The sequence below is a fragment of the Tripterygium wilfordii genome, chromosome 3 (assembly GCF_013401445.1).
Source record: "Tripterygium wilfordii isolate XIE 37 chromosome 3, ASM1340144v1, whole genome shotgun sequence".
Lineage (NCBI taxonomy): Eukaryota > Viridiplantae > Streptophyta > Magnoliopsida > Celastrales > Celastraceae > Tripterygium > Tripterygium wilfordii.
Window position 1 is genome coordinate 3394660 of NC_052234.1, and position 11869 is coordinate 3406528.

An 11869-nucleotide genomic window follows, 5' to 3' on the forward strand; every position below is an offset into this window, starting at 1 on the left:
CACATAACTATCACCACCAACTCTAATATATCTCCAGCTCCAACTACGAATTCTCTCACTCCAACTTCCCCAACTCCCTCTCCAGACCCCCTACATCCCCTCCTTGTGTCCACCCAATGACCACAATATCAATGAACCATATTTACAAGCCTACGACTCTCCATAACACCACTCTTCACCCTGCTCATTTGTCTCCCGAACCTCGCACTGTTCGAGCTGCTATTCAATGTCCTAAGTGGACCACTGCAATGCAAGCTGAACTTCAGGCCTTGCATCAACGCAACACATGGACTCTTATTGCCAAGCTCAACAAAGATAAGTCTGGAATTGATCTTGAAGTAGTCCTTTTTGAGGAGAACCAAAATAGTAATCATACAGCAAAAAAAGCAGAGCTCTAAAAAGAACAAGTCTCCAAAACAAAATCAAAAGAAAAATTCATCTAACAATAAGAACAATAGGGTGCTGCAATCAGCACAGACCAAACAAAACTCTAAAGATGATGTTTAATTGTCTTGTGTGGAATATAAGGGGAGTTGGTAACTCCCCTTCTTTAAGGAGGCTCAAGTCTCTTTGTTTTTTAAACAAAATTCAGATTGTCTCTATTCTTGAACCTATGATTCCAGAAGAGAGACTGAAAGTTATTGCTAAACGCCTTAAAATGAACAATTATGCTAGTAACATTAGTGGCAAAATTTGGATTTGTTGGAAGGATTACATTCCTCTTAGAATTTTTTCCAACCATGACCTAATCCTGACTTTGGAATCTGACCCTAGTTGGGGTTCCATTTTAATTTCCACTGTTTATGCTAAATGTAGCAGAGTGGAGAGACTTCCCTCATGGAATGATATCCAAACCATTTCTAGTTTAAGGAGACCTTGGTGTGTGGGAGGGGACTTCAATGTTGTCCTCTCTAGATTGGAAAAGAGAGGGTTAACTGGTATAAACAGGGGTTCATCTAATGATTTCTTCCACTGTATGCAAAATTCCAACCTTTTTGACTCAGGGTTTTCTGGTTCTAGCTTCACCTGGACTAATAGGAGATGTTGGGCAAGATTAGACAGAATGTGTGTCAATAGTGAATGGCAAAACAAATTTGCCTCCACGTTGGTCTCTCATTTACCTAGGACTAATTCAGATCATTCTCCTCTTTTAGTTAAAATTGTGGACCATCATCATAATGGCCCTAAACCTTTCAGATTTTTAAATGTTCGGTTCTCCCATAAAGACTTTAACAGTGTCGTTAAGGCTAGTTGGGATTTACCTATTCATGGTCAGCCTATTCAAAGACTGTATGCTAAATTAAAAAGGCTTAAAAACAACCTCAATAATTGGAATAAAATAAGTTTTGGCAATATTTTTCAAAGAGTGATTGATGCTGAAAAGGAATTAGCTGCTTCCCAATCTCCTTTTGATTCAAACCCCTCAGATGCTTATAAATTAGAGCTTCAAACTAAGTCTGCTAACCTTACTTCTGTTTTACTTCAAGAAGAGGCTTATTGGAAGCAAAAGGCTAAAGTTAAATGGTGTAAAGAAGGGGATGCTAATACTAAGTTTTTTCATGCTTCGGTCAAGGCTCAAAAACAAAAACTTTTTATTGACCAATTAAAAAATGATCATGGCTAGTGGGTTTCAGGAGAAGAATTAGGAAAAAATTTAGTCACCTTCTTTCAATGCCAACTCTCCCAAATTGAGGTCCCAGATAGAGTCATCACAGAAGATTTTATCTCCCACATCCCTCAGATTGTTACCCAAGGTGACAAGATTCTACTGGATAATCTTCCATACCCTAATGAAGTTAAAAATGTTGTTTTTTCTATTGATGCAGATAGTTGCTCAGGCCCTGACGGTTTTAATGGCCATTTTTTTCAATCCTGTTGGAACATAATAGAATCTGACCTGGTGGAAGCTTGTAAAGCATTTTGGAATGGTCAAAACCTCCCTAAGTCTTGCACCAGTACACTTATTGTTCTAATTCCCAAAGTTGTCAACCCTACCAAGTTCTCTGATCTAAGACCTATAAGCTTATGCAACCTCGTGAATAAAATTATCTCTAAGATCATGGCTATTAGGCTCCTCCCCAACATTATCTCCAGCAATCAAAGTGCTTTTGTAAAAGGCGGAGACATTTCAGATAATGTTTTATTGGCTCAAGAATTACTTGCTCATTTAAATAAGAAAGTCAGAGGCAACAATGTTCTCATCAAGTTAGATATGGCCAAAGCATATGATAGAGTTTCTTGGCCTTTCCTAACTCAAATGTTCAGAAAATTGGGTTTTAGTGAGGGTTGGATAGACTTAGTTTGGAATCTGATTTCAAATAATTGGTTCTCAATCCTTTTCAATGGCAATTCTTTAGGTTATCTTAAATCAGGAAGAGGTTTGAGGCAAGGAGACCCTTTGTCCCCTGCCTTATTCATCATCATGACTGAGTCCCTCTCAAGGAATCTCAACAATTTGTATTTGCTCAACGCTGCCTTTTCTTATCAAACAGGAAGGAGAATGGATATTATTTCTCATTTGGCATATGCTGATGATATCCTTCTTTTTTCCAATGGTTCTAGGAAAGCTTTTGAAGGCTTGTTGAAGGTGCTTTCTAGGTATGAGCATTGTTCTAGTACTTTAAGGCTGATGGAGCTCACTAGCTTTAATAAAAAAAAGCTGTCTATCACTTATCTGGGCTGCCCTTTGTCTATTGAGAGGAAGAGGGTTAATCTTTATGATAACTTAGTTGACAAATTCAAGTCTCAAGTTGCTAACTGGAGTACTTCTCTGCTTTCTGTTGGAGGAAGATTAATCCTTCTAAAACATGTGCTATCCTCTTTTTGCATTTACATGTTTGCTGTCCTTTCTCCTCCTAAAAAGATTCTTCATGAAATAAATTCAATATGTGCCAACTTCTTTTGGGGGAAGACTGAGTTTGGAAATAGGTTTCATTGGGTGGCTTGGAGGAAGATTACTAGGCCTAAGGCTAAGGGTGGTTTAGACATTAGAGATATTTCAGAAATGGTGGTGGCCCAAAGTTGTAAGTTATGGTGGAAATTTAGACAAAACATGTCTTTATGGGCTTCTTTTATGCATCAAAAATATAGTAGGAATTGTCATCCCATTCAAGCTCCTGTTACAGGTTATATAACATGGAAAAGAATGTGTAGTGTTAGACAAGTGATGGAAAAAAACATTAAAGTCATCATTGGTCAAGGTAAAGTTCATATGTGGAGGGATAATTGGTTAAGGGATGGCCCTCTGTCTGCCTTAATTCATATTAATCCAAATTGGCCAACTTCTGTTCTTAGTTTCACTTTAATCATAAATGGGATGAAAATAAAATTAGGCAGCTTATCCCTGATTTCATAGTGGAGAAAATCCTCACTGAAATCCCTTCCATCTATGATTGCCCTGGTAAGATGATCTGGATGCCTAATCAAAATGGTAACTTCACGGTTAAGTCTGCCTGGCATGTCACTAGGCAGAGTAATATTTTCAATCCAGTTTATGACTATATTTGGCATGACCTAATTCCAATCACGATTTCCATCTTCATGTGGAAAGTCTTAAATAATAAGCTGCATGTGGATGAAAATATTAAGAAAAAAGGTATTAGTCTTGTTTCTAAATGTGATTGCTGTACTAATTTTCCTCATGTTGAAACTGTGGAACATGTTCTAGTGGAAGGGTCCATTGCTTGTCAAGTATGATCCTTTTTCTGTAATTTTTTTGGTCTCAATTTTACTAGCAATGCTCTATTATTGAGACTTACAACTTGGTGGCAACACAAAAACAAGACGTCAGTCATTGGGGCTTTGGCCTGCATGATTCCTGCTTTTATTTGTTGGAATTTGTGGTATCCTCACAATAAATGCAGGTTTGAACAAACTCATCTTACTGGTGGGCAAATTATTGAGGAAATTATTGATCAAATTAGAGTGCAATTCCAGTGCAAAGCCAAGACTTCAAATATGGAACTCAGAGATTTAAATGTTAGTAAGCTCTTCTGTATTCCTATGAGAGCCAATAGCAAAGGTAAGGTTTCTATTCTTTACTGGAACCCTCCTCCTCACAATGTTACTATAATTAATTGTGATGGTAGTGCCTTGAATAATCCTGGAGATTCAGGGGGTGGAGGTGTTATTAGACGTAGCTCTGGCATTTTTGTGGCTGTTTTCTCTAATTTTTATGGCTCTAATTCCATTACCTTTGCTGAGATGATGGCTATTCATGAGGGTATAAATCTTGTTGCTTCCTTAGGGCTCTCAAACCTGCCTGTTGAATCTGATTCATTAATTGTTATTAACATTCTTTCTGAGAGTTTGAGTTGCTCTTGGAATTTGATCTACTTGAAGAGAGCTATAGCCAAAAATTGTACGTCACTGGACATTAGCTTCAAACATGTATACAGGGAGCTCGATCAATGGTGCTGCAGATTTTCTAGGTTCCAAAGCTTCCAACAGTAAAGTTTCTGTAGCCTATGACAGGTTTTGTAATCTCCCTCCTACTGTTAAAGGTTTGCTCCAGATGGATAGGTTGGGGATCCCAGCTTTTCGTATTAGAAAATAGGCTTCTTGTGGGTTTTATGCTTGTTGTTGTTTGGTTGGTTATGCTTTTGTTGTGTTTTTTCTTCTTGTTGCCGAGGTCAGGTTCATGCCCGCCTCGTTTCTTGTAAGCCATTGAAGAGAGGCTTTTTCTCTTCCTTGATTAATAAAATCCCGGGCTAAGCCCTTTTCTGGAAAAAAAAAACATGGACTCTTATTCCTCCCGAACCTACTCATCGTCCTATAGGTTCCAAATAGATCTTTTGTATCAAACGCAACTCAGATGGCACCATCCAAAGCTACAAAGCTCGTCTTGTTGCTCAGGGCTACCTCCAACGTCCAGGCATCGATTATTCAAAGACCTTCAGCCCAGTGGTTAAACCTACCTCCATCCGTCTCATCCTCTCCATTGCCACCATGCATCATTGGCCCCTTAAACAATTAGATATTAACAACGTGTTCCTCAATCGATCCCTCACTGAAACAGTAGTAATGAAGCAGCCTCCAGGCTTCATTGACAAAAGATAATCCTAAGCACCTCTGCCTTCTTTGCAAGTCTATTTACGGCCTTTACAGGCACCTCGCGCTTGGTTTACTGCCTTACAGAATGCCTTGCATCAACTTGGTTTTACTACATCCCGTGCAGATTGCTCTTTATTTAATTATAAATATTCTTCCACTGTCATTTATTTGCTGGTTTACGTGGATGATATTATTTTAACAGGTTCCCGTGTTTCTCTTCTTAACAGGATCATCCTTGCTCTTGCCAGAAAATTTTCTCTCAAGGACTCGGGTGATGAATACAAGTTTTGATTGGTTGGGAGATGAACACAAATAATTTTGTCTTTTGATAATTGGGTGGATTAGATTTATTTAGAGGATATCCAAAGGATGAATACAAAAACCCAAACTCGGATTCAACACAGAATCCGAGTCTGGGTTTAAGAGTAGAATTTACTTTTTCTTCTTCATTCAAAGAAAGAAACCCACGAAAAAACATAATTCTATGACAATAGGAACATCACACTACGTTCATTAATTCAATGAGGGAAGGTGTGACAAAGATATAAAAGAATTTTGAATCAAAATACAAAAAGAATGCAAGTAGGTCTAGTTGACGGCGCTGCGAATTCTCCTTATTTGACCAGCAGAACCAGTGAGAACACCAATATCTCCCATCTTGATCATGGCAGATGCAAAATCAGACTTGAAAATGTTGGGGTTCTTGCTATAATCATTGACAATGTTGTCCGTGGATCCGCCACTAAAGAGAACTTGATCAGAATGAAGAAGTCCCTTCCGTTGTTGTAGATTCTTGAAGTAATTGTCGTCAAAATAATTGGGCGTTACCAAATCCATCGGTGCCAAATTACCATTGCCACGCTTGCGAGTGCTCACAAATCCGACATCAATGTCGCTTGCGTTGTTGTTGTATATCCTATCGCGAAATGTGAAGCATTGAGCTTGTCCTATGGTGTGGGAACCTGACAACGCAACCATGTCCCTTGCATTAAGGCCTTTGTTTCTGAAGGATGTTATAAGTATTGATTGAAAATACACTATGAACTGATATCAGAAGAACAACAGATGCTCTCAATTTAAGACCTCACAAGCTGGGTTTTCATTAGGGAACTCCAAAAGGTTTTTCATTCATTTCACTTCTCAAAGACACAGACTGCAACCTTAAAAACAATTCCGATGTCAACACAAAAAGACCACAATACCCCATAACTAAAAAGACCAAATAGGAAAGATAATAAAACAAAAGAAACAATGAGACAGACGAGCACAATTCAACCAACAAACTCCCTCTTGAATTGAGCTCTGGGTATCACACCAAGCAGACTCCTCAGCATACAAAATTTATCTCTTGGAAGTGCCTTTGTCATGATATCAGCAACTTGAACTTCAGACCTGCAAAACTCCAATGACACCACCTTCTTAGCAATGACATCTTTTATGTACTGGTATTTGATAGCAATGTGTTTGGTGCGGTTGTGATCCACAGAATTTTTAGCAATTGCAATTGCAATTGCGGACTTGCTGTCACTCTGAATAACAGTTGCCTCCTCTTGATTAACTCCAATGTCACTTAGAATTCTCCTCAGCCAGACAGCATGAGAGGCTGCCTTAGCAGCATAAATATACTCTACCTCAGGCCCTCAACAGAGGATAGAGCCACACAATTCTGTTTCTTAGAGTTCCAGCTACAACAACCAGAACGAACACTGAACATGTAACCACTAGTGCTTCTCATGTCATCAGCAGAACCAGCCTAGTCACTGTCACAGAAGCCAGTGAGTTTCACTTCCCTGCCAGCTTCATAAAAAATCCCATAGTCAATAGTTCCCTGTAGATATCTCAACACTCTTTTGGCTTATCCAAAATGAGTAACATTAGGCTCTTGCATAAATCTTGAGAGTAAGCCAGCTGCAAACATAAGGTCAAGTCTGGTAGTTGTCAAATATAACAAACTCCCAACCAATTTTCTGTAAATATTTGCATCACACCTTTGGGATCCATCATCCTTTACAAGGTTTTCATTAACTATAAGAGGAACTGTCACTGCATTGCACCCATACATATTAAACCCTTCCAATATAGTTTTCACATAGTTGGAGTGGGATATAAAGATTCCCTTAGATGTCTGCTCCACCTCAATACCAAGAAAGTGGCTCATATAGCCAATATCAGTCATCTCATATTTCTTCATCAAATTCTTTTTGAACTCTTTTATCTGAACTTCATTGTTTCCAGAAATGATAATATCATCAACATAGATAGAAACAATCAAGACAGATTTACCTTCAATGAGACTATAGAGAGTATCCTCACTTTTGCTATTTTGAAGACCCATTTTCTTGAAGAATTGATTTACTTCTGAGTACCAAGTTCTTGGGGACTGTTTGAGTCCATAGAGAGCCTTCCTCAATCTATAGACTTTGGCCTCCTCTCCGTTCACAATGAACCCATCTGGTTGAGCAACATAAACCTCCTCTTCCAGCAAGCCATTAAGAAATGTAGATGTGACGTCTAACTGATGTACTTTCCAATTACATTGAGTAGCAATAGAAATGATAACTCTGATAGTTTCAAGTCTAGCAACAGGAGCAACGGTCTCGAAATAGTCTACACCAGGTTTTCGAGAGAAACCCTTAGCAACTAGACGAGCCTTGTGTTTCAGAATGCTTCCATTAGGATTGAGCTTGAGTTTAAATAGCCATTTGACACCAACAATGTCCCTGTTTAGGGGTCTATTCACCAAGAACCATGAATCATTTTTTTCAATCATACGTAACTCCTCTTGCATAGCTTTTAGCCAAACAGGATCTGACATAGCTTCGTCCACACTTTCAGGTTCAACAGTAGCAACATTACATGATTCATAAACGTCAGACATGCTTCTCATCTTTCTTGGGGAAGACTCATTCTCACTCCCTTCTTCATCAGCTTTTTTACTTAAATGGGTATTTGTAGCTTGAGTTTGGAAATCAGAATTCCCTTCATTCACAGACTTATAATCATCAGCATCATCATTATAGTTATCAGCATCCACTTCTTGCTCAACCAACAGATCATAGTTGGGATCATAATTTTTGTCTTCAGAATCAACATTCAGCTGCAAGGTTTTAGTCTCATCAAACTCTACATCTCTACTAATGTAAAACTTCATGCTTCGGGATCAAGTATCCTATAGGCCTTGGAGTTGGAGCTGTAACCAACAAATATGCATTTCTTACTCTTTGCGTCTAACTTAGACTTCTTCTCAGAAGGTATGTGAACATAGCATAAGGATCCAAAGACCCTGAGATATCCAACAGAGACTTTTACTCCACTCCAAGCCTCTTTAGGTGTCAAATCTATCAGAGCTTTTTGTGGGGCTAATATTCAGAACATGCACAACAGTGTGAACAGCTTTAGCCCATAGAATAAGAGGAAGCTCCTTCTCAAACAACATAGCCCTTGCCATCTCAACTATAGTCCTGTTCTTTCTCTCATAAACGCCATTTTGCTGGGGACTATATGCAGCAGTTAGATATCTCTTGATCCCTTCATGCTTACATAAATTGTTAAATTCAATGGAGTTGAATTCCCCTCCCCTGTCACTTCTAATACTCTTTATCTGTCTACCACTTTCCTTTTCAACTGCAGCTTTGAATTCTTTGAAAAACACAAATGCTTCAAACTTGTCTTTTAGAAAATACATCCAGATTATTCTGGTAAAGTCATCAATGAATGTAAGAAAATACTTACACTTATTGAAAGACTCAACTTTCTTGGGGCCACAGATATCTATGTGCACAAGTTCAAGAGGTTCAGATGCTCTCCATGATGATGCTTGAGGAAATGATTTCCTATGTTGCTTATCAAGCATACACCCTTCACACTTTTCAGTCATAGAAGAAAGCTTAGGTATACCAATAACCCGATGCTTTTCTTGTAAAGACATTAAACCAGCAAAGTGAAGATGACAAAAACGCTTGTGCCACAAGTCTGAAACAGTTTCTTTCTTCTCTATTGCTTGAAAAACATATTCCTCTTGACATGGCAGATCAACTAAAAACTTCCTCTGGTTCTTCATTTTCACCACCATTAACACTTTCTTATGATTTTCTCTATCAAAAACAATACACTTATCATCTACAAAATCTAGTCTGTATCCATGTTCCATCATTTGTCCCACACCTAGTAAATTTTGACTAAGTGCACGAACAAATAGAACATTGCTTAATAAATAGAACAAATAGAACTTACCTTTGAACCAGCAGTCATCAGGAACATGACCAAACCTCTTACAAATATCACAGATGATCCTTTTATCAGATGCATTTGAGTTTCCTCCATGCTAAACTTTTGTATCTCCTTTCCAGTTTACTTGCTTGCCTTTTCTAGCATCCTCCCTCATGGAAACTTTGGCCTGAAAGGCAGACTCCAATGACTGATTTGAATCCCCTTTTTTCTGTTGTTTGTTCTCATGAGACTCAAGTGCATTCACTAATTCTTCTGGTTTCAACATAGAGAGATCTTTTGATTCAAAGACAACAACCACAATGTCATACCTCTCCAAAAGACTTATCAGCATCTTTTGCACTTTTGATCATTTATATCCTCCCCCAAAATCCTCATCTGATTCACTAGATCAATGAGACGAGAATAGAAGTCCCTAATACACTCACTTTCTTTCTTTTGCACATTTTCAAACTCCCTTATGAGATTTTGTAACTTTATAACAGAGGTTTTTTCATCACTTCCAAATTCATTTGCAATAATTTCCCATGCATCTTTTGTATATTCACATCTTATTATTCGAGGAAAGATTTCAGGACTCACCCCATTTGGAAACCTTGTCAGAGCTTTGGCATTAACCATTCTATCGCTTTCTAATTTTTTTCTTCTTGACAAACTCAAAACTGCTTTCATTTTCAGGTTCCTGGTAGCCGGTAACCACCATGCTCCACAGCCCTTCTGACATCAGGTATGTGCGCATTTTGACCTTCCAAGTATTATAACCAAGACCTTGGAAGACCGGCGTGAGAGTGGAAGCTTTCTCAGACGAGTTCGCCATGACTGAAATCTTCAATCCAAGGAACACAACTTGCTCCAATACCACTATTGATTGAAAATACACTACCAAATGATATCAGAAGAACAACATATGCTCTCAGTTTAAGACCTCACAAGTAGGGTTTTCATTAGGGAACTCCAAAAGGTTTTTCATTCGTTTCACTTCTCAAAGACACAGACTACGTCCTTAAAAACAATTCCAATGTCAACACAAAAAGACCAGAATACCCCAAAACTAAAAAGACCAAACAAGACAAATAATAAAACAAAAGAAACAATGAGACAGACGAGCACAATTCAACCAACAATAAGTTGTTCAAGGCCGTCTGTAAAAGCAGGAAGGTCTCCACCTTCAACCAAAGTTCTGCTTGCAGTGGTTGAGTCTCTTCTTCCAAGTTTCACTATCCAAGATGGGCCACCTACATATTCGGATGCATCTCTGGCTGCCACTGTAATGATATCTGTACAAGATACAACGCCAGGACATGCTTTCTCTACTTCGGCTTTGGCGTTGTCTATGACTCCATAGCCTCTAACAGAACCATTATTAGGACGGGTAGTATTCTCACTTTGGATTGAGGAGGTCTCATCTAGTAAGATGGATGCATCGCATCCAACAACGAAGCAATCATGGACTACCAAATTAATAGGCTACATGTCATTTTCGTATTTCTAGAGAAAAATATGTACGCTCCATTGGGAACGAATTATCAATGGAGCGTATATATTTTTTAATTCCCTTTTTACTCAACACATTGTCTATTTTTCTCAAAATACGTAGTGTACTGTAAAACCACGGGTCCCATAGCTAAACACATGGTATTACATTACTTGTAATTTGCAACCTATTGCATTACGTGTACTGCAACCAACTGGTTGTTGACTCATTCTTATGATCGAAGCTCTAAAAAGAGACAGCTTGGCTGGAATGATACATCGTACAACACCCCTCAACTCAGCTGGTACTCAAGCAGTGGGACACGCTCGGACCTTTTGAAGAAAGGCCCTCAGTTATCCACAGAGGACCCAAGAAACATGATGCTCGGCACCTTATTGTTACTTAGTTTTTTTTTAAAAAAAAAAACTAAATAAAAAAGTCGTGGAGACAATAAAAGAAAAGTAAAGGCAAAGAGAAGCCGATCGAGCCTATTGCCCTCCTCTAACCTCTTCTGAGATGAAGGCAGGAAAAAGTTACACATTTATACGGCCGAACTGATCACCCATGCAAAGGTGTAGGGGGCTTATAATAATACCAAAAATCACTTTCCAATGATATCTCGAAATGTGACACCAAAGTAAGACATGTGGAACCACGTCATCGAGGTGACGAGCCGCAGCTAAGATGCCGAGGTAACGAACAAGCTGAGATGCCGAGGCGCCTAACAAGTTAAGATGCCAATGTGTCCATAAAGCTACGATGCCGAGGTGCCAAATACCATATCGCCGAGGTGGCCAACATCTTCTCATCCGAGATTTTGAGTATGACCGTCGAGGAGCCAAGATGTGTAGAGGTGCCCGAAGTGTTGCCAGATTATATAATCGAAGTAATGCAACTGAGAGAACAGCATCTCGACTAGACCGAGATGCCACCTCAGCACAAACAAGTAAAGTCATCCCAGAAACTCCTGGTGACCGAATGCCAAGGGGAACAAAGAGTGTTGAAGGAGACCGACTCCAATTAGAAAATGAATCAGGATGGGATTCGCCGTCTATAAAATCTGCTTAAAAATTAAGAAGGAAGAGATCTTCTCCTTCAAATATTAGAATTCTCAAA

At 38.8% G+C, this 11869-nt stretch overlaps 2 protein-coding genes across 2 annotated transcripts; one reads left to right on the forward strand and one right to left on the reverse strand.

Annotated features, from left to right (window-relative positions):
* The first annotated feature begins 496 nt into the window (after positions 1 to 496).
* On the forward strand, positions 497 to 5343 carry LOC119995523. Its single transcript, XM_038842040.1, has 7 exons — positions 497 to 1567; positions 1625 to 3023; positions 3126 to 3246; positions 3333 to 3674; positions 3864 to 4306; positions 4398 to 4502; positions 5255 to 5343. Exons 1-7 carry the CDS (start codon positions 497 to 499, stop codon positions 5341 to 5343), a joined length of 3570 nt encoding a protein of 1189 aa, XP_038697968.1.
* A 297-nt stretch (positions 5344 to 5640) lies between these two features.
* Positions 5641 to 10983, reverse strand: LOC119995524 (lignin-forming anionic peroxidase-like). The gene is made up of 4 exons (XM_038842041.1): positions 10927 to 10983; positions 10402 to 10746; positions 9217 to 9230; positions 5641 to 6055 (listed from the first exon to the last, which is right to left on the reverse strand). The coding sequence occupies exons 1-4, from the start codon at positions 10981 to 10983 to the stop codon at positions 5641 to 5643; spliced, it is 831 nt and encodes a 276-aa protein (XP_038697969.1).
* Between the last annotated feature and the right edge of the window lie 886 nt (positions 10984 to 11869).